The sequence below is a fragment of the Artibeus jamaicensis genome, unplaced genomic scaffold (assembly GCF_021234435.1).
Source record: "Artibeus jamaicensis isolate MK-2021 breed Jamaican fruit bat unplaced genomic scaffold, CSHL_Jam_final scaffold_916, whole genome shotgun sequence".
In the NCBI taxonomy this organism is placed as follows: domain Eukaryota; kingdom Metazoa; phylum Chordata; class Mammalia; order Chiroptera; family Phyllostomidae; genus Artibeus; species Artibeus jamaicensis.
Window position 1 is genome coordinate 27,422,261 of NW_026522059.1, and position 21,273 is coordinate 27,443,533.

The window sequence follows — 21,273 nt, forward strand, 5'->3', positions numbered from 1 at the left end:
TTACATGGAAATTGTATATTAGATAAGGGTCTAGTATCCAGAATATGTAAAGAACACTTACAATGCAACAATAAAAAGGCAAATAATCTAATTGTAAAATGGGCAAAGGACTTGAATAAACACTTTCCCCCAAAAAATATATGAATGGCTAATAAACACATCAAAAGACAGTCAACACAGGAAGAGAAATGCAAATCAAAACCATAAGGAATTACTACCTTTTACCCACTAGGATGTAATCAAAAAGGCAAACCATAACAAGTGTTTGCAATTGGGATCCTCAGATATCACTGATGGGAATATAAAACACTGTAGCTACTTTGGAAAACTGTCTGGAAATTAAACACAGAGTTACAATATAATCCAGCATTCCATTCCTACCTATATACCCAAGAAAAATAAAAACATGTTCACACACATAAACCTGTAATACTACAACTTGTTCCACTTAAGATTTTAAATACTGTCCTTTAATTGTAAGGCACTTGGCTAATTATCTTAAGCTAAATATAAACCTTAGGAACATTGGCTGCCAGAACTTAAAATCTGGTTGAAAATCTTTGTATCTTAATTTCTCCCTTTTTTACCTCTTGATGCTTTTCCTTTGCCATCTCTCTCTCAAGTTCTTGTTCTGTGCCCTCCTCCTTCTCCCTCCCTCCTGTTCTGTCCCTTTGTCTTTATTCTACCTTAACTGATCATATTTTGACTTGAGGCATATATTTTATATTATACTTTGTCATTAAAAACTTAAAACTTTTACTTGTTGTTCTTTATTTTTTAAGTGGAATGTATTGAATATTTTATATTTCTCTTTCTAAATTAAAATATTCTGTCAAATTACTTAAAGTTGACTTTACCTGTGAATGATTTTCAAAAGTAATATTTGATATTTTCCTTTGGTTGATCTCAGGCTTTCAAGAATGGAGAAAAAAAATCAAATAAAAAAGATAATTAAAAAAAAAAAAGAATGGAGAAAAAATCCTCCCCACCTGACCCCCACACCACAGTCAAATGAGCAGGCAGATCTTTCCGCTGAAAGCTTATGTAACCTTCATTGTTTTCTATCATAAAGATTAAGCTTTATCTAATCTAGAACCTTTAAAAAATTATATCAAAATGACTATCCTTTCAGGTAAGATTATGACGCTATTAAAAAGTGAATAACAACTAAAACAACTGAAATTGCATTAAAGAAATTTTTTGAGAGATATGCATGGCAATTTTTTAACAGTGCATTCATTTTAGACAAAGTATACCTCTTTGAAGGCAACACATTTGTTTGCAACCAATAGTTTATAGACAAAACAGTCATCTAAGAGAGATTTATGGTTAACATGCAAATGGTTGGTATCACAGAGACACGGGCATTTGCATTTAAAGATAAAGAGGAATTAAGTTGAGCATTAGAAAAAGGCGTCAGGTAAGAAGAAAAATGGATTTGGCAGATTGTATTAAGAAAAAGATGAGCTGTGTTAACTAGACATATTGTGGGGATCATTTTGCAACATATACAAATATCAACTCATTACATTATACACCTTAAACCAACATAATGTTATATGTCACTAAATAAAGAAAAAAGAAAAACATGAGCTATATTAAGAAAAATATTAAGAATAAACTTTCCTGTGGATTTACAAGGTACAGCTATAAAAAGTTTGACAGACTAACTCATCATGTAAAAAGGTAATGTTTTACATAACTGAAAAATAAAAAATGTTTTACTCTTATCTCCACTGCCATCTTCATGTTTTCTTTCACTGTCATTTCCATTTTCATGTTCCGAGTTTTCTACTTCCTGAATAACCATCCTTCTCCCCTTGGTTTGAGTCTTAGATGCAGGTCCAGAATTTTTCAGATCTCTTTCAACCTCTGCCAAGGCTTTCTGCAACATAATCACCATAATCACCATCTTAAATAAGAAGTTATTTCCTTTAATAAAAAACATGACTATCCTGCCCTGGCTGGTATGGCTCAGTGGATTGAGTGCCCACCTGCTAACCAAAGGGTTGCTGGTTTGGTTCCCAGTCAGGGCACATGCCTGGGTTGCAGGCCAGTTCCCCAGTAGGGGGCACATGAGAGGCAACCACACATTGATGTTTCTCTCCCTCTCTTTTGCCCTCCCTTCCCCTCTCTAAAACTAAATAAATAATATCTTTTTTAAAAAATGACTATCCTTTCAGGTAAGACTATGAAGCTATTAAAAAGTGAATAACAACTAAAACAAGACCTTTATAGTGGTCTGTTTTTCTTTTTCAAACAACTTTGTTGCTTTGTTTGATTATGATTTAAAAACTTAAAGTGTAAAAACTATGAAAAAGAAAAGATTATCTGAAATTCAGCCACTTACATAACACTATTGATATTCTGATGATCATCTTTACAAAGTCTGTCTGGAAAAAGTCCAGCCATTGTTAATGTAATGAGAACAGTTTGCATGACATTGATGTAACCTGGGAACCAAGGACAGTGGACTGGAATGTGCATGCTTGAACAATGATGACTTCACTGTACTAGTCAGTGGGCGTGGTAGATGCCACTGAGTGAGCATGTGTACTGTGTAGTCATTGCATTCAAAGTGACTGAGTGAGCAGAACAATGAATCTGGATCAAATTTTGCATGAAGCTTGAACATTCTTCCTCGGAAACTATTCGGATGACTCAGAAGGCCGCAGCTGTGGGTAACTGGTGATTGGCAGCTTCATCACGACAACATGTCCACTCATGTATCATGTCTCCTGCAGAGGTTTTTGGTGAAACATCAAATCACCCAGGTGACTCAGCCCCACTACAGCCCAGATTTGGTGCCCTGTGACTTCTGGCTTTTCCCCAAACTAAAATCACCTTTGAAAGGGAAGAGATTTCAGACCATCAATGAGATTGAGGAAAATATGATGAGGCAGCTGATGGCAATTCCAACAAAGGATTTTGCAGAGTTTTTGAACAGTAGAAGAGACACTGGGAGAAGTGTGTGAGGCCCAAGGTGCCTACTTTGAAGTGGACTGAGATGTCATTGTCCTATATACAACATTTCTTGTATCTTCTTGAATAAATGTCTCTAATTTTTATAGTATATGGCTAAATACTTTCTGGAAAGATTTTTTATATAAAATATACCATTATAAAAAGAAAATACTATGGGGAAAAGATGTGTTCCTAAGTTGGGCTGTAAATCCAATCCACTGAAATGCTGACTTGACAAATGCAGCTGATATACCAGGGACTTGAGCTGCCATTCAGAGACAGATCACACAACAGGTGTATGTGGAGACAATGAGACATTGTTGGAAGACAGTTCTCCATGGGTTTCTCATTTCTGAATATGTTGTGAACAAAGGAACCAAACAACGTTTGTTCTAGACCATCTTTTTAAAGATGTTTTTACTGAGAACAGCCTTAGGAAAAAGAATATTTTCTTCAGAGGAAAGAGTGGGTTTGTTTGCTCTCTGGGGAAATAAAGATAATGTTTCCCTCTTACATTGGTTGGGCAGGTTTGCTTGTATTCCATGAGAGATGGGGTTTTGTAATTTGGGGTTCCTCAGCTGTGACACAAATCCACTGAGAGTGCAGCATCTATCTGGGCCATCCTGTGCCACCCCCATGAGACATGGGAGCCAGGGGAACCGACATGAACTTGAAGCCCACTGGCTTGCTGTGCTGTGACAAAGTCCTTTGTGCTTGACCCAGGAGTCTTGTATATTCTTCTAAGCCACCTTGTTCATTTGCAAGTAGGGTAAAATCTCAGAGCCTCTACAGTCCTCAACACATATCTCTATTCTTTAGGCCATACCACAGGTCTCCCTGAGTGCACACCTGAGTCAGTCTGCTCTCAGTGATACATGATTACGATGTTAATAACAGAGAGAAACACTCTTATGGCCATCCCATTCATGCCTAATCCCACCTAGGAAATGTATACACTGCTCTGCATAATAAGTTGAAATTAGTTAAAAGAAAATCATGGCCTATAACACGGCAGGACAGAAAAAAAAGTGTTGATTCTTCAGAAGTAGGTTTACGGTTTTGAACAATTTAAGAGCTTGCTTTCTTCCACTTCAAATCGATCTTAACACCCTGGGATGTCTGGGATGTACCTACTTTTTAAAGCTGTAACCTAATCCTCAACATCATGTATCCAACAAAATCAATATCACTTTAACATAAATACAGAAACAGCATAGACTTTGGTGAGGAATCACTTTCTGTACTTACTTTGGCCAACTCATTATCAGGTTCAATATCCAGTACTTTACTCAAATCTTCCACTGCTTCTGGGAGCTTGTTTTGATGTTTGTATGTAGTGGCACGGCGCAGAAGGGCTAGAAATTGACCAAAACAAAAGTTATATTTTTTAACACATGACATTATAGCTACCACATTTCTCAAGTGGAAGAGTATAGGTAGCACAGAACAGTTTAGGATGCAACTGTGCAAAGCTTAGCTGCACCCATCTCCATATTGTTGCACATGTAGAAAATGATACAGAGGCAAACAAGAGGCTGCATCAGGCAACTGCCCTCCCCAACAACCTGGCCGTTTGGCAGCCCCAGGCCCTGCCAGCTCCTGCAAGGGCTGAGAGGCTCCAGGCTCCAGCCCCTCCGAGGCACCACACTGCGCTGAACTATTGGGAGGCTTGTCAGTAAACGATAATGTTTGTGTCCTTATAAGCATCGTGAGTGTTATTTCACCACTTTATGAAAACTTTGAAAATTATTATTTTTTAATTTAGTTTATACTGACCAGCATCTGGTTCAGAATATGGGATAAGTAGTGAAGTCTTTTTTTAAAAAAATTTTATTTAATTATTTTTCAAGTACAGTTTTTTGTCTATTTTTCCCATCCTAGCTTCTCCCGCCCCTTGCTCCCCACCTCCCTCCCATTTCCACCCCCCTTAGTTCTCGTCCCTGTGTCCTTCCTATTTGTTCCTCAGTAGTGAAGTCTTTATAGCAAGCTCTAAAGTGATTAGAAGGAGGTATTTCACACAGGTAACAGAGAATCCTGAGGATTAAGTCAGTTAAGTTCTGAAACCGAGAACTTTGGTAATTTGCATCAGATTTTTTTAAAGTCTTCAATGCATAACTTAATAATTAATTATTCAATCCTGAAAAAAAAAGCCTTTGTACTCCTATCATTATCCATTATATAATGAGACAACTTTGTGTAATAAGTCCTTATTTTGAAAACAATCAGGCTTGGTAAGTCTGAAAAGTAAGAAATTTATATCTATGTTTTAATATGCTCTTTTAAAGCATAAATTTGACCAATTTGATGGTAGTCTTAAAATGAACTATGGAAATCTAAAGGACAAATCATGTTGTATTACATTTTACCAATAGGACATTTTAAGTACAGGTTTAGCTATTACTAGCATTACTCAGATTTCAGAAGGGAACGTCCTTAAAGAGATATTTATGATATACCAATGATTATTTTTAAACTATTTTTGAAATACTGTCATATTTACAGAAAAGTTGCAAAGACAACACGGAGAGTTCTCATATAGGTCCACCCAGCGCTCCCTAATGCTAACATCTTACATAACTATGGTCTATTTGCCAAATGAAGAAATTAACATTGGTACAATACCATTAACTAAACTACTGACTTTATATGGATTTTACCAATTTTCCCACTAATTTTTCCTTTTTCTATTTTAGAATAGAATCCAAATACTACACTGCATTTAAAACAATTATCTTTTAAGTAAAAGTTTTAGAAAGGAAGTTACTTATTCACTTAGGCAAACAAAAGACTTCTTAGTGTTTTATGGCCATACTCACTACTAGATTTGGCTCTGTCAAATTTGTTTTTTAAATACTGAAGATTCTGGTGCTTAAGAAACTCCTCAGACAAGTTAGAATAAAAACACAAGGCCATTCTGGTGGAAGAAGTGTAGAAGGGTGGTTGGACGTAGGCCCTGAAATCTGTTGTCCAGTGTTGAGACCTGGCTCTGCTGTTTGCTAGCTGTGTGATCTTGGGTGAGTTGCTTAACCTTTCTGTGCTTCAGTTTCCTCCTGTTAGAAATGGGTATACTAATAATATACCTGCACCTCTAGTGAACTATTGTGAAAAATTACGGGTTAGTACATGGAAAGTGCTTGGCACAGGGCCTGGCCCAGGGTGGTGCGGGCCCGTCATGAGATCTTCGCACCTTTTTCAGGCGCCTGCCTAAAGCTGGGAGCCCACCCCTACTCTGTGACAAAGACAAAATATAGGCACAAGGTGACAGTACTGGTGGAACGAGGACAATCCATGACAGTGACAGCTGGGGCTGATGTTCCAGGGTCCTCCCACCAGCACCTCCATGGTTTTTGCCTGCCCATGTTTGTAGGTAGAAAAGGTACATTCCATGTGAAAGATTATATTTGTGTGAATCCAAAAATGTTTCAAGAAAGAGAATGAGTCTATTTTAATTTATGCTACGCCCTCTTGGAATGACTCCTTCTTGAGAGCAGAAATGGAAAGTGGAGTCTGACTTGCGTGATTTGGCTTGGACCATAGCAAGGTGGTGCAGTCACTGAGCCAGGAAATCAGACTGGAGTGAGGATTTTGGTGGAAATAGGTACTTGGTTTTGGACATGTTTAATTCAGAATGTCTAGGGATATATTACAGGTGGCAAAGCCCACAAAGCAGCTAGTAGAAGGTTCTAGAGCTTTAGTGAGGGCTTCTTATTCTATTATTAAAGATCAGAAAATCTATATTAAATTATACTTAAATAATTTTTGGACAAAAAGTCATAGTTCAATAAGCCATCAGACAAAAGATAAACACTTTACGATTCCACTTACGTGAGACAGTACAGTGCAATCGCAGAGAAAGAAAGTAAAATGGTGGCCCAGAGGATAGGGGGAGGGGAAAAGAGAGACTTATTGGTTATTACACACGGAGGTTCAGTTTTACAAGGGGAAAAAGTTCTAGAGATGGATGGTAGTGATGACTACGCAATAATACCACTCACTAAACTGTGAACCTAAAAAGGATTAAGATGACAGTTTTGCCCTTGCCCAGTAACTCAGTGGGTTAGGGAGTTGTCCCAATACACCGAGGCTGCGGCCTCCATCCCCACTCAGGGCACATACAAGAATCAACCAATGAACCCATGAATAAGTGGATTAACAAATCGATGTCTCTTTCTCTCTCTTTCTCCCTCCTCCTTCCCCCCTTAAAAAATAAATTAAAAAGATTAAGATAGTAAATGTTATGTTATCTGTATTTTCCAAAATAAAAAAGAATTGAAAGAAAAAAGCCCACAGTTAAATGCAAGCTTAAGATATTCCTTTAAAAACACATACATATTTTATTCAATCTTCTAAGATTATTGGCTACTTCAGTGCAAATAACTATGTACTTACATTCCAAGTTAAACTTAAATATAAAAGTAACTTTATGAAGGTCATGATTCCCATATAGAAATTTCAGTTTATTTGAAATATTTTTAGTATAAACAGAATCAGTGTCTACAAACAGTCTTCAATGGATCCTGCTATAAATTTAAAAGCGTTCTGTGAGTATGTTTTACCTTTTACGTTTCCAGGTTCTAACTCCAAGACCTTTTCACAATCCTGAAAAGCACTGTTCCAGTTCTGTAGTTTGAGTTCTGCCTGAGCTCGGTTGTTATAGGCCACTACAGTGGGGAGCACTGACAGGCTCCTGTAAGGGAGACACTCATTGGCAACAAGCAGACCAGTGGTAAATACAAGGCAGAGAAACTCAGCTAAAGTTGTAAATAAAAACAGTTATAGCCTCTGTTATGGGCAGGATTGTGCCCCCAACTCCCACCAAATTACCTGTTGAGGTCCTAACCCCAGTACCTCATGATGTAACTATATTTGGAGATAGTCTTTAAAGATGTGATTAAGTTAAAATGAGGTCTCGAAGGTGGACACTAATCCAATATGACCGTTGTTTTTATAAGATGTCAAAAGTGAGGATGGGTAGGAGCTTTCAGAAAAGTATTGAAGAAGACAAGGCAAACACAAGTGAATTTGTGATGAACCACAAATACAGTATCTTAAGTGATTCTGACATAGATTATTTAGCTTACTTATATCATTTCAGCAATTAACTTTAAACAGTCATTTTTTAAAAAAATAGCAAGTTTAGGCAACAACAAAAATCTGCTTGCCTTGTGTAATATTTCACAGCTTCTTCGTAATCTCCTGAGTTGAAAGCTTCATTTCCTTTTTCCTTTTCACGAGTAGCAAGGAAATCCTTTTCCTTCTCAGTTAGACCTACAAATAAATGTTATCTGCTTTAAGTAAAAATATAATTTAATAGAATATTTAAAAAATGTTAAAGTCAAGAATGCTTACTTTAGCAGAAACAGAAAATCATAAAATAAAAGAAAATAAAAGGTTTCCTAAGTTTAGTAATGTTTCCTTTCTTTTTTTAGTCATTTACAGTTTCCGAGGGTTTAGATATTTTACAATTGGTTCTGTTTCGCTTTAAAGGTACTATACGCCTATGGATTTCAAAGGGAAAAAAATAAACTACTCCATCATTTTTGTTTTGAGGCAAAAAGAAAATAAGTTTGAGGGATTTGAAGGAAAAAGAGGATTTGAAAAAAGGAATTAAAAACAAATGAACTAGGGCTGGGTGGGTGGGCTGGGATGGGAGTAAAAGACAGAAAACAGTACTTGACCAACAATTAAAATTAAAAAATGCTTAAATAAAAAAAACAAATGAATTACTGTAAAACATAGGTTTGTATTGTTAAGTTTTACTAAATTTAAGTAGTATAACTGTTATAAAATTAAGTAAAGGATAGATGTGAATTTGTTAGAAGTGGTGAACATCAGGAGAAAAGTCCATAAACTTTCCATGGAAATCTGAGGCACTTAAAGAGAATGTCTTCTAGTTTTATAGCTATTATTGTTATTCAAAAAACTTAAAACTTCTACATTGCTCTTATTTTCCTGCAATTACCTGCTGTGTCTAATCTTGTCTCAATTTTAGACAAATGTGACTTGTTGTTTATTAGAGTTTTTTCTTTACCATCTTCATCAATTTTTGAACATTCTTTTTCCACATCAAATCTTAAAAGAAAGAACAAAAACTGAAAAGAAGTACAATATAATAAAATAAAATTTATCATTGACATTCTTGTATTTGTGTCACTGCGCCTTTATACACATATTCCAAAAATAGGCAGTAGGTTTGTATTACAACTTACCTGTATTCTTTCTTGGAAACCATGTAATTCAGTGAGAATTTAAATACTTTTATTTGTATTAATTATTTTTCCCTCTTTTCTTTAAAACATTTCATTCATTTATCTTTAGAGGGAAGGGAAGGAGAGAGAGAGAAATATCAATGTATGGTTGCCTCGCGTGTATCCCCTGCTGGGAACTGGCCTGCAACCCAGGCATGTGCCCTGACTGGAAATTGAACCATGATCCTTTGGTTTGCAGGCCAGCGCTCAATGCACTGAGCTACACCAGCCAGGGCAGCATTTAAATATTAATCAGACTTAAACTGTTCAGAACTTTGTAATTAAAATTGTGACAGATTTCTCTCAATTTAAAATTTTTTTCTTATTTTGGATGGGTATAAGAATTATAGTAGTTATTTTTGGTTGCTCTTATAAACAAAAGGATGAAGAAGATTTTTATTTAATGAAAAAACAAAATCAAGAGTGCTTAGACCATATACTCTTAATACTCTACTCAAGTACCTTGGTATTCTTGATATGTTCAGTTTCATAATAATTAAGAAGTTATTACAGTGTTTTATGATAGACTTTTTTAGTGACAAATTTTACATAAAGAAATATAAAACATACTTATCCCACTCTGCATAATCCCTTGGAATTTTCTTTTTAGCTGGTCTACTTTTAGAACATTTTTCCTGAAAGAATAAAATCATACTTTATGAGACATATTTAATATAAGATTAGCAGGTTTTACTATAAGTGCAATGTGAAGTATTGGAGTAAGATATATAAATCGAATGAATAAGAAAAACAGGTGCCCTTGAAGTTATAACAACTCCAGTATTAAAATTATTAACATAATAATATATAGCAGGCTTTAAAAGGACTTTAAATTTGTAATTAATTTTCAGAGCAATCTACAGGACTTTAGGTACATATATAAAATTTAAAAACTCACATGTGTGAAATGTAATTATTAGTGATTTTCTTATAAAGTACTAAACTATCATTCATTCTTTTAAAACCTAGGGGAGAAGAATACTTTGCCGTATTAGTCAAAATTGGTTTGTCTGCAATAACAGGACACCCAACTTGAACTAATTCTATTTTAAAAGAATAAATTACTGGCTTATGTAGCCAAACTGATGACAGAAAGGAAGGACAGGAGTGTTACCGGATGAAAGTCACGCGGTCTCTCTCTCTTCAACTCTCCCTTTCTCCCTGTCCCTCGTCTCTGCTCCTCTCTGCCTGCAGGATTTTGTTTTCCCTGCTGACTAATGCTTTTTCCGTGTAGTAGGAAACATGACCACAGGTAGCCTGGGATTATACAGTCCCACTCCTCCCAATCAGAAAGGAAAAGGACTCTTCCCTCCATCCTTAGAGAAATCTCAGGGAAGGATTCTAATTGGCTAGCTTGGGTCATGTATCCATCCTTGACCAAGCACTAGCTTGGTGCTATTAAGTCACCCACGCCAGGTCACATGCCCACTGCCAGCACCAGAGGGAATGGGAGGGAAGCAGACAACAGCTCACAAACAGTTTCTTAAATGGTTTCTTAGAAGTTAGTCAGAATCTGAAACCATTTGGAATAATGCTGTAACGTTGTGCATTGGTCGTGTGGAGTTAAGCAGATCTTCTAAACATTCATATATTTCATAATACAGTAAAGAACCATTTCTTTAATATCTTCATGGAGCTCATCAGAAATGTCTAAATATGCTCCCTAAGGGGAAATATTTTTTGTCACAAGCAGGTATCCAAGAGACACATAACAGTGTGAGATACTCTAAATTATATTTGAAAGCTCAGGTATTATCACTGGCAAACAATACTGCCAGTTGTTTTCCTTGAAGTGACAGACCCACTTCATTCCTATCAATGTAAAGTCTGCAAAAAAAAAAAAACCCCAAATCTGAATAACCATAAATTTTTGGAGTAGAATTTATTCCAGGATAAAGTGGAATAACTTAAGCTAGCGATGCAATCGCACAAGTACTTCTCTTGAGAGAACACTCACATTTCACTTCACAGTGAAATACTCTCTGCATACTTCCCATTTTGTCACACAGAATATTAAAAAGATGTGTCCTTGAGAGTCAAGATTTAACAAAATAAGTTTGTTGTTTCACCAGAGACATTTTTACGCTTAACTGGAATTTTTCACTGAGTTTGCAGCAGCGGAGAACACGACTGCAGTCAGTTTGGTGGCACTGCCTTGACTTGTGCTCAAGTGCTAGCAGTTCTGTCCTCAGTAAAAATGTCAGTATGGTGAAAATGACAAAGCATTAGCATGATTTCTCAAAATAGCACTGACTCTCTAGACCCCTGGGAGGGTCTCTGGGATGACCAGGGTCCACAGACCGTTCTTTGAAAACCACTGTACCACTCACTGGTCTAACCATCCCACTGGACTATAAACTCGTTGAGGGCACAGACCAAGTCTTATTCATCATTATGTTTTTAGGGCACAGACTTAGCACATAATGTGTGTTCAACAAATGCAAATTCATCAGTTACACATAGTGGCAACTTTACCACATTACTGTACCTCAGTTACCTGAGTAATTCCTAATACGGAGTGAAAAGATCCGGGAAGGTAAATGATCAGAGGGCAGGGGCAAAGAGCAATGAGGTTTTTTTAACTAAAATTGCGGATTCAGAGATGAGATGAAAATAACAAGAATAAGTAAGCCCAGAATGAAGAGACTTGAGTAGCCATCCTTTCTGAAATGATAGAAATGAAGTTTTAAAAGCAGGACAGAAAGGAACGGAATGTGTGAACGTGTGAGAGACCAGAGACTTCCAGTGCCCAGGAAACAAGGGCCGAGTTCTGTAATACCAGGGTCGGTGGATGCCACGAAGCTCAGTTGCAACTTAACTTCAAGTACATGGACCTGGAAGTCCAACAGGATCCTTTTCTATGGAACCCACGAGTGAAAAAGAGAGGTCTATGTGACAAAACAGGGATGAAACACAGAGAAGTAATCACAAGGGGCTGGAGATAAGGGGAAAAATGCACTAAAAAAAGAACGACATCTGTTACTGCTTGAGAGTATCTGCTTAATACTTTAAATCCATAGTTAATTATGTAATGAACTATTTCCTCTCTACCTCTACTGGATACATAAAATTATCCCCTGAAATTCTCAAACAGTAAATTGGATCTTGTGTGCTCATCAAAACTAGTCTGTGTAGAAGAGACAGATCAGAAAAGAAAAATGAAGAAAAAAACATCCTCTGCTGTCTTAGAGGACATCGTACTCCACCTACACTCATTAAACAAGGACAGCTCTTAGTAAACCACAGCCTTCTCCCCACACCGAAGGGCCTACTTTGGCAACAGGAAAACAGCTGTTTGAACCACGAACTGGAGGCAAATGTTCTCCCTTCTCTGGAAATGTTCCAATTTCATGAGAGTGTATTTTATTTTCTTCTTTTTTTATTTCTGATACCCAACTCTGAGAAAAAGAGAGAAAAATGAATGTAAATACACAATTCAAAATAACTAGGCATTAGAAAAGGCTATACATTATCAAAGTTTCCTGTGGGTTGGTCACATTTTTAGCTGACAATTCTCTCTACCTGAATGCCCTTCCTCACTTTTTTTTTTGGGGGGGGGGAATACACATAACATATTTATCCTCTTAATCATTTTTAAGCATACAGTTCAGTTTTGTTAAGTATATTCACATTGTTGTTGCCTTTCCTACTTTGTTTTTAATAGGTGAAGGGTATTTGATTGAATGATTGATCCATGTAATTGCCAAGGCCACTACGTACGAGTAAGAGAGGTGGAGTTTTACTTCTCCATCTCTTCCTTCTTGGACAGGATCTTGCTCATTTCCTCTTTCTTGGCCTGGAGCCGTTCCTCACGGTGCTTGTGACCTTCCTTGGTCTTAGACCTGAGGCCTCAGGCTGGTCACCCAGAAGTTTTCTGCGAGCCTTCTCCGCCTTCAGCTTGTGGAAGCGTTCCGTGAGAATCTGCTTGTTTTTGAACACGTTGTCCTTCACTTTCAGGTCAGGCTGTGGTCCCTGTAGCGGTCAGTCTGCTGAGATTCACGGCACCTTCTCAGTAGCCGGCGAAGAATTCCCACCCTCCTCAGCCAGGTCACTCTCTCAGGCCTTTGAGCATTGGTAGCAGTGCCCTTTTGCTTACCTGTGCCCACTGGCCTGCCCTTCCTGCAGGCCGAGGTGTTTTTCCAGCATCGAATGGACAGTCACAGGCTCCAGATGATCAGCCCATCCTTGATCTGCTTCAGAATCTGCTGGCAGGAGTTGGCATTGGCAATTTCATTGGTCTTGTTGGGGTCTCAGCAGACCCTGGAGACAAGCCTCTTCTGAAGCCTGAGCATACTCCTGGCTGCTGCTGTGGTGGCAAAAGGCTGGCCTTCCTACTTTCATCCATCTTGCCAGATCTTATTCTCCATCCCTTCTGGCAAGCTTCCCCTGAACTCCCAGGTTGGGCTGAAGATGCTCCTCCTCCATGTATTACCATAACAATTTAAAATAATCAATTTACTGTTCATTTCTCTTACCATACTGTAAGTTCCTTGAGGGCAGAGCCTATGTCTCAATCTTATCTTTGTGATTCAAGAACATAGGGCGGTGGCTGGCATATAATAGGTTCACAGTAATGTTCATTAGACTGAATTGTCTGTCACAGGTACCAGGAAAGAACTGAGTGAGAGATTCCTTCTTATATGTAAAACTCTATTACTTATTATTCAGCAAAATATACAGTGAGGGCCAGATATTATACCTAACAGTGAACAGCTGAATGACATCCCCTAAGACTGGGAACAAGAGAGTATGTGTTCTCACTTCAACACTGTACTGAGGTCTCAGCACAGTAAGGCAAGTAAAAGAACTAAGGTGGCCAGACTGGAAAAGAAGAAGTAAATCTTTTCTCGTTTCCAGATGACACAGTCCTGCATGTAAAAAATCTGAGGCATGTACAGAAAAAAGCTACTAAAACTAATTAGTTAGTTTGAATTTACCAGGATCACAGGATACAAGGTCAATAGAAAGAGGTCAGGTAGGTAAGTGCCAACTTTCGATGTACAAATAAAGATTGAAATGAAAATCCCACTGGTATGAGGTACTTAGATCACTTAAAAATACAGAAATGGAAAGTAGAATGGCGGTTTCCAGAGGGAGGGGCAGCAGTGGAGAGCTGTGCGTGCAGAGTTTCGGTTTCACAGCACGAAAGTGTTCTGGGGATCAGCTGCACAGTGACGCAGCTCTCCTTGACACCAATGAACTGTACAGTCAGAAATTGTTAAGATCGTAAATTTCATAGGATGTGAATTTTCCCACAATGAAAAAAATACAATTTCTTTGAGCAAAAAAATGGAAATACGAATTAGCAATTTGAATTCTAGTAATTTATTTCAAGGAAATAACCAGATGGCACAAAAAATTATAAACAAACATGTTTATATAGCACTATTAATAGAAGCTGATTGAAATGGTTCTTTCACAGGATGGAATATTATTTGGTCATTTGTACCACACACTTGTGTACATACATACACTCACAATATTCTCCTGGGTGCAAGAAGCAACCAGTACTAAGTCATTACTACTGAAAAGGCCTTTACCAACAGAAAAGAAACCTAGAATTTCAGCTAAGTGAAGTGAACGCATATAGAGCCCGACAACGTCACAAAAACTGGAGTTACTCTTGTACCTTTATATCGCCATCGATTTTTTCCCATTCTCCTGCTGTGAAGCTGGATGCTGTCGCCGCAGGTTGCTCTTTCCGCAGAGCTCTGCTCTGAGGAGCCAGTCCTTTAAGGCGCTTTTCACAAAATTCTGTAAGGTCAGGATAGTATCCTTCCTCACCAGACCTTTAAAACATTTCAGAATTTTTGAGTTACTACTTTATTTGCAGATCATCTAGATCAGTGATTTGCAAGCTGGGTTCTCTGGAGCCCAGTTCTGCGGAGATCACAGGGATGGCCCCGACTGCCCCGCTCAAGGTGGCCGGTGGGGCTGCTGCTGCCCACTCCCTTTCCCCAACCAGGCCAGCCCCGTTGTTAGGTTAATCTATGCAGCGATGCGATGAAAGGGAAAAAATGGAGCTCCAAAGGCGCAAACTTCCATCATACACTTTACATGTTGAATATATAATATTTTCTCTCCTGTTTAACACCCGTAAAGTTCCTTTTGTACATAAAGTAATTTTAAACTTAAAAGTGGAAATTCAGTATTAGAGACAGGCAAAAAGTGAGACTTTGGATTTCCTTTCCAAGGAGGAGCTCCTAGCTTAATTTTTTGTAAAGGGATATGAAGAAAATGGCAGAGGCACACTTTAGAACAACGTAATGCCAAATTCAACCGCTCAAGAAGCAGAATTCCTTTCTTAGAGAGTTAAATAGAGAGATCTGTTCTTTTTTTGTCTATTTATTTTTTAAGGAAAATCTATCTTTTTTTCCTTGTCTTGTACGTCTGTTCACACTTAAATTTTTAGAAAAATAGAAATAAACCCCATTTTCAAGTCATTTAATTAAGTTATTCAGGGAATTTCTTAGAACCCACATTATTACTATGGCTTTCAAACTCTTTTATCTCATAAGCTTCTCCTGTTGCTTATCAGTCCTTGATCAAACATAAATGAAAATGCTCTCATACTGCTGAGAGAATCTAAAGGGAGAACAATGGCATGGTTCATATTTCCATTTCAGAAATGATGAGGTTATTACATCGATTCTGGCTGGGGACAAGCAGGTACACTTAGGGAGGACAGGACACTGGAGGTGATGAGAGAGAAAAAGCAAAGGACACAGCAGTAAGGTAAGAGGTCAGGGGAAGAAAGAGAGCTCGGCAGAGCAGGAAGAAGTGCTGCTGATGTCCCGGAAGGGAGCAGTTTATGCTCCACAAGCGCTCCTATAACACAGGGTATCCAACTCATTTTCACCGGGGGCCACATCAGCCTCGCAGTTGCCTTCAGAGGGCTGAATGTCATTTCAACTCCTTAACAGTTAAGGAGTAGTTACATTTACACAGTCCTAAAATTATTTTGACCCTTTGAAGGCAACCGCGAGGCTGATGTGGCCCCTGGTGAAAATGAATCTGATACCCCTTCTGTAATATCAGGCCACTCTCTAAAGGAAAACCCCACGAAACCTGAAATAGGTGGCACAGGGCAGTGTTTCTTGAAGTGGGTTCCCGTGACCACCTGTGTGTCAATCAGCCACGCACTTAGTAAAAACACAGGTTCCTGGGCCCCACCCCAGATTTCCCAGGAGCAGAATCTCTCGTAATGGGACCCTCAAATTTGCATTTCTAACGACCACATGTGCTGCATATTAAAGTTTAACAATCACCGCTACGGGGTTCTTAACCAGAGAGGCCCTGATTCCCTGCCTTCTGGTCCTACCTCCTGGCCTCCCCACCATCCTCGTGACCAGCTCGCAGTGAGTCACCCACCTTTGTCAGCAGGTGGCGTTAAGTGGGAAAGTGCCAAAGAGCTTTCTCAGTGTGGGCTGGTGAGCTGACCTACCTCACACTGGCTACTCTCACAGCTCCTTTTTCCTAGACAATGTGGAGGACACAAGAAAACTGCCCTCCTTAATGCTAATCAGCCTAAATCACATGCTGGAAGTACATCCAGGCAGAACACTCCAAACTAAGCACAGGATCAAAATCAGTATTTTGGAGCCTAAGATGGGCAAGTACAACAAACAATCTTAATACCTGAAAATTTCCTCCTGTGTTTCTAATGTAGCTTCAACTTTTAGAAGGCAAGAACAATACAATTAAAATCGATACATCGAAACATGCTGAAATTATTTTTAAATGCTTACCTCAGCACACAAAGAATTTTTTCCAAGTGTTTAACATCTGAACACTTTTCAATATACTTGAAATCCAAGTGTTCAATGGGAATTTTGAATGTTTTTGTTGTTCCAAAGCCCCACAGTGATGGATTATCTTTGGCAGCCATAGCTGAAAAAACAGTTCATAGTATGAGAAAACAGTTATGAATCTAATATATATATATAACTCAATATGGTTAGTAGTAACCATCTGTGTACTTCTATAATAATTATTTTTCATTTCTATAGAAAAGGAGATGGAATGTTTTTTCCAAGGAGGAAGAGTACTGATTTTAAATTCTCTCTCCTTGATAACAACAGCTAACATTCAGAGCTAAATTACTATGTACTCATACATGGATTATCTCACTCCATATTCACTTAAGCAATGTTGAATACAGTGACAAAGCAGGTTTCGGTGCTATGGAAGTTTAAAAAAAAAAACCACCAAACTTTCCCTCTACCTATTTAATTCCAGTAACTGAGACCTGGTGAATTAAATTGACAAAATACATCTAACAGGAGAAAAGGTTTATTTTATGCACGTGGATGCTTCATAAAAAAAAGTGAAAACTCAAAGAAACTGTTCAGTCTGGGGGTCTATATACCATTTTCACAAAGGGTGGTAAATTGTGGAGAAGTAATTAGACAAGGGAAAGGGGGTTTGGCTTCTAAGACAAAGTAAATATACGGGAGACACTAGTTAAAGGTTGTTTTAGTAAGATTTTATATGTAGACTCTTCTCAGCGCTGTCTCTGGGCTGTGATCAGGGTTGTTCTCCTGCTGGTATTGGAGAGGTGGAAGGGGAAAACCTTCCAAAGCCCAATTCATGTCCTGCTTTTAGGCAGAAAAGGGGAGGGCAGAGAGTTCTTCCTATTGACTGTTATGCCAAAATAGCCTGTTATGGGGTGGGGTATTCTGATCAGCTTTAGTACTCAAACTGCTTTTCAGGATATCTTTTCTTAAGATCAACAAGCAGGTCATGTTGATTTGAATGACCTGCTTCTCCCTGGGCTGTTTGTTAACATCCCGATCGTTCTTTGCAATTGAGCACAAACATAAATAACATTCTTTCAGTGACTCTCCTCACCATCACCCTCTTGCCTACTCTCTAAGGCCTACTCTCATCAATGAACAGCTCCCGGATCTGTGTTCTAAGGGCATCGGTACACACCTCTCATAGTACACAGCACATTCTAGATTGTGAGATCTTATTTCATCCATCTTCATACCTTCAGGACTAACATAAGTAGTGCCTTATACCTCTTAAGAAACACTCGATGAGTGGAACTGAGAATAAGGAGGCCTTGTGCAGTTTCATTCTAATGACACTAATGATGTTGGTGATAATAACAGCTAACACATAAAGTTTTTAAGGTGTGCTAGGTACCACTCTAATTCTTACACATCTTACCTCATTTCATCCTACTTCATCAGGTAGGTTTTTTTAAAAGTAGAGAACAGTAGAAATAGTCAACACTTATGAAGCTAAATTACTATGTGTTGTGAATTATCTCAATCTCCAAAACGGCTCTCATGAAGGATATTAACGTTTTACAGATGAGGAAGTTGATGTTCCAAGTATTTGAACTGCTCAAGGTCACACAGCTAGAACCAGTGACCTGGAAATTTGAATCTCAGTGGGCAGCTAGAGCCCACGTACTTCCTCATCATACCCATGTTTTTCAGTGCAAGTGGCAACCCACGAAATCCGTTACTAAATTGAGTTTCAATCAGCGGTGTTTTACATTGAGATAGAACATACTATTATAGTTAATATTGTTTTGCAAAACTTTTATTTCATGTCGATACAAACAGAAATTACAAAGATGTATAGATATAAACACACGTTATAAAGAAAAATATATTTCTTATTGTAATTGTCAAAAGTTTTTGTTTTTTTAATCACAGCACTAAAACATATTGGGTGATAAATTTTAAGTAGCAGCAATGGGTCTAATTCATTTGAAGTACTTCTTTCAGCATACGCCTGCCCTCCGGGAGTCTGCTCATATATCAGACCTCGGCAGAAAAAGAGGACGCTCTGCCAGCTCTGCCTCCACATTCCTGCTGGCCTGAACTTGGGTATAGAAAATAGGGTCCGGCAGAAGTGGTGCCACTGAGTATGGTTGGCAGGGTACGTAAATGTCTTACACGAGATGGGCAGCAATTTGAACATTTCGCTAACATGTCATATAGTGTGCTTCAGTGTGATTTTGTTATATTACAGAATTACATGCTTATGATTTCGTAATAAAAGGTCTGGTATAGATTACCAGGTCATAAGAAAAGGGTGTTATTCATGCGGGGCCCTGTGGATGGCAGTGCAGCACCTGGATAAGATACAGTGGAGAAACGATAAGGTGGTTTTCACTTCAAACTGGTAGGGTCCGCTATGATGAATGTCGCTTATCACAAGGATGACTTTAAGGGCAGAAGTTACATACATGAAAGCAACATAAAGAACTTTTTAAAAAAATAGATTTATTTACTTTTAGAGAGAGGGAGAAAGAAAGGGAGAGATACAGAAATGTGCAAAGTACATCCACTGGTTGCCTCTGCTCACCCCCAACCAGGGACCTGGGCCACAACCCAGGCATGCGCCCTGACAGGAATGGAACCCGGGACCCTCCCGCCTGCAGGCTGGCATTCAATCCACTGCGCCACACCAGCAAGGGCAGAATTTTTAAATTATTGATAATGCCCCAAATAGAGTGGGTTGCCCTAGGAGAATTTTCCCTAAGAGCTAGAGAATCTTTGATGGGAGCGATTTAAGCATCTAATGGGATTAAAGTAGATTATATCAAATTGAAGGTAACTTGTAATGCCTGAGATTTTATGATTTGAACAAAATATAGTGGAAAACATTTGAAATGACAGACATCTCTTACCTAATCAAGCGACTTTCATTCTGGACACTACATTAACATTTCTCTGAAAATTACCTTTTTTTTGGGGGGGGGCTAGGACACACATTCTCAAGATCTCTGAGTATTAATTCTCAAATTCTAAAATACAGGTTATACTTCATTTGATATCTTGAGAATTCTTCCATATCTGTTTGCATTTGTCTCTGATTAGGAAAACATTTGGTCCTTGTTGGATTAAATTTTTTCTCCATCATCATCCTGATCCACATCCATTTCTTATAATTTCTATTCGGCTTATCAGTAAGTAACACTTCCAGCGGAAACTGTGATGAACTAGTAACGCGAAAACCTATTTTGTTCCTTTTCCCTTGCATCTTCCACCTAAACATTTTTTCCGCCATCCACAGGGCGGAGCGCCCCCTGCAGCTGGAGGCCGAAAGAAAATGACATCCTCCAGCCTAAGCAACGGTTTCTATGTACAACTGGCCGGAGAGAACAGAGGGGACTGGTCTCGCGGGAGCCCTATGCCAACCCGCAACGGTTAGGGGGCACTTTAAGGTCCTATGAAATTGTTCCCCACTCCCCAGCTTTCGTCAACAGGGCTAGCTGCCACCAGGAGACCCCGGGAACCCTTATGTTGTGAACCAGCCCCAACATTCGCTGAAACACAAGGTTACCGGTTTGTCCCCCGCCACCCCCACCATGAAGGAAAGCAATCCCTCGCTGAAGTCCCAGAGTGCATTAGCTTCTCTGCGTCCACCATTCGCCCTGGATCGGAGCGGGACTGCAATGGGGAGATGAAATTTACTCCTGGAGGGCAGGTACTCACCTGGTTCTCAGTGCCCTCACGGTGCGGAGGATACGGCCACGGTATAAGGGACTCGCTGCCTCATTCTGTCTCAGCACCCGAGTGAGGGGCTGACTGCTGGGGGTGGGGATTAGGCCCTCTGCGGGATGATTGGCTAGTCTCTGACCTGCCATTCCGCCGATTGGCTTTACAGGGAAAGAGGATCAGTAAGGGAGAGATAAGCTGGGTGGGTGGAAGTGTGAGTTCCCTCCTCTTCCTCGCCTTTTCAATTCATTTCAGATCAAGTTAAAATGATGTTATTCTTTTGATTATTGTACTACCTGCACGGTAAATTGGTATCTACTCCAACTAAATTGCAGAAACATAATTACATTCACGGTATCCACATTGCAACCTACATTCACTTCGTCCTCTTTACACAGAAGAATAAATGAAGGCAAGACTCCCTCTTCGTTTTCAAGCATTCAACATTTTCTGAGTGCCGGTTATGAGTCAGAACTAAGTGCTAGATACAAAAGTGAAGAAGACATATTACAATTTAGATAATAAATAAAACAGTAAAGACCATTTGTGGAAAAATGTTTTTGTTTTGTAATTTCAGACTAGTTCAAATAGATAAAGCA

The 21,273-nt window shown here is 38.7% G+C and overlaps 1 protein-coding gene and 1 pseudogene across 1 annotated transcript in view; both read right to left on the reverse strand.

Moving 5' to 3' along the window:
- SPAG1 (sperm associated antigen 1) overlaps nt 1-20,761 on the reverse strand; it is a 48,725-nt gene extending 27,964 nt beyond the window's left edge. The window contains exons 1-10 of the mRNA XM_037131129.2: nt 20,672-20,761; nt 16,961-17,102; nt 14,842-15,001; nt 12,485-12,610; nt 9,783-9,847; nt 8,927-9,036; nt 8,127-8,232; nt 7,521-7,651; nt 4,213-4,319; nt 1,726-1,885 (exon numbers count right to left, since the gene is read on the reverse strand). Coding sequence (XP_036987024.2) covers nt 1,726-1,885; nt 4,213-4,319; nt 7,521-7,651; nt 8,127-8,232; nt 8,927-9,036; nt 9,783-9,847; nt 12,485-12,610; nt 14,842-15,001; nt 16,961-17,100 — 1,105 coding nt within the window. The 5' untranslated portion in view covers nt 17,101-17,102; nt 20,672-20,761. The remainder of the gene's footprint in view (nt 1-1,725; nt 1,886-4,212; nt 4,320-7,520; nt 7,652-8,126; nt 8,233-8,926; nt 9,037-9,782; nt 9,848-12,484; nt 12,611-14,841; nt 15,002-16,960; nt 17,103-20,671) is intronic.
- LOC119038596 (60S ribosomal protein L19-like) lies at nt 12,952-13,504 on the reverse strand (annotated as a pseudogene).
- Nucleotides 20,762-21,273: the final 512 nt, after the last annotated feature.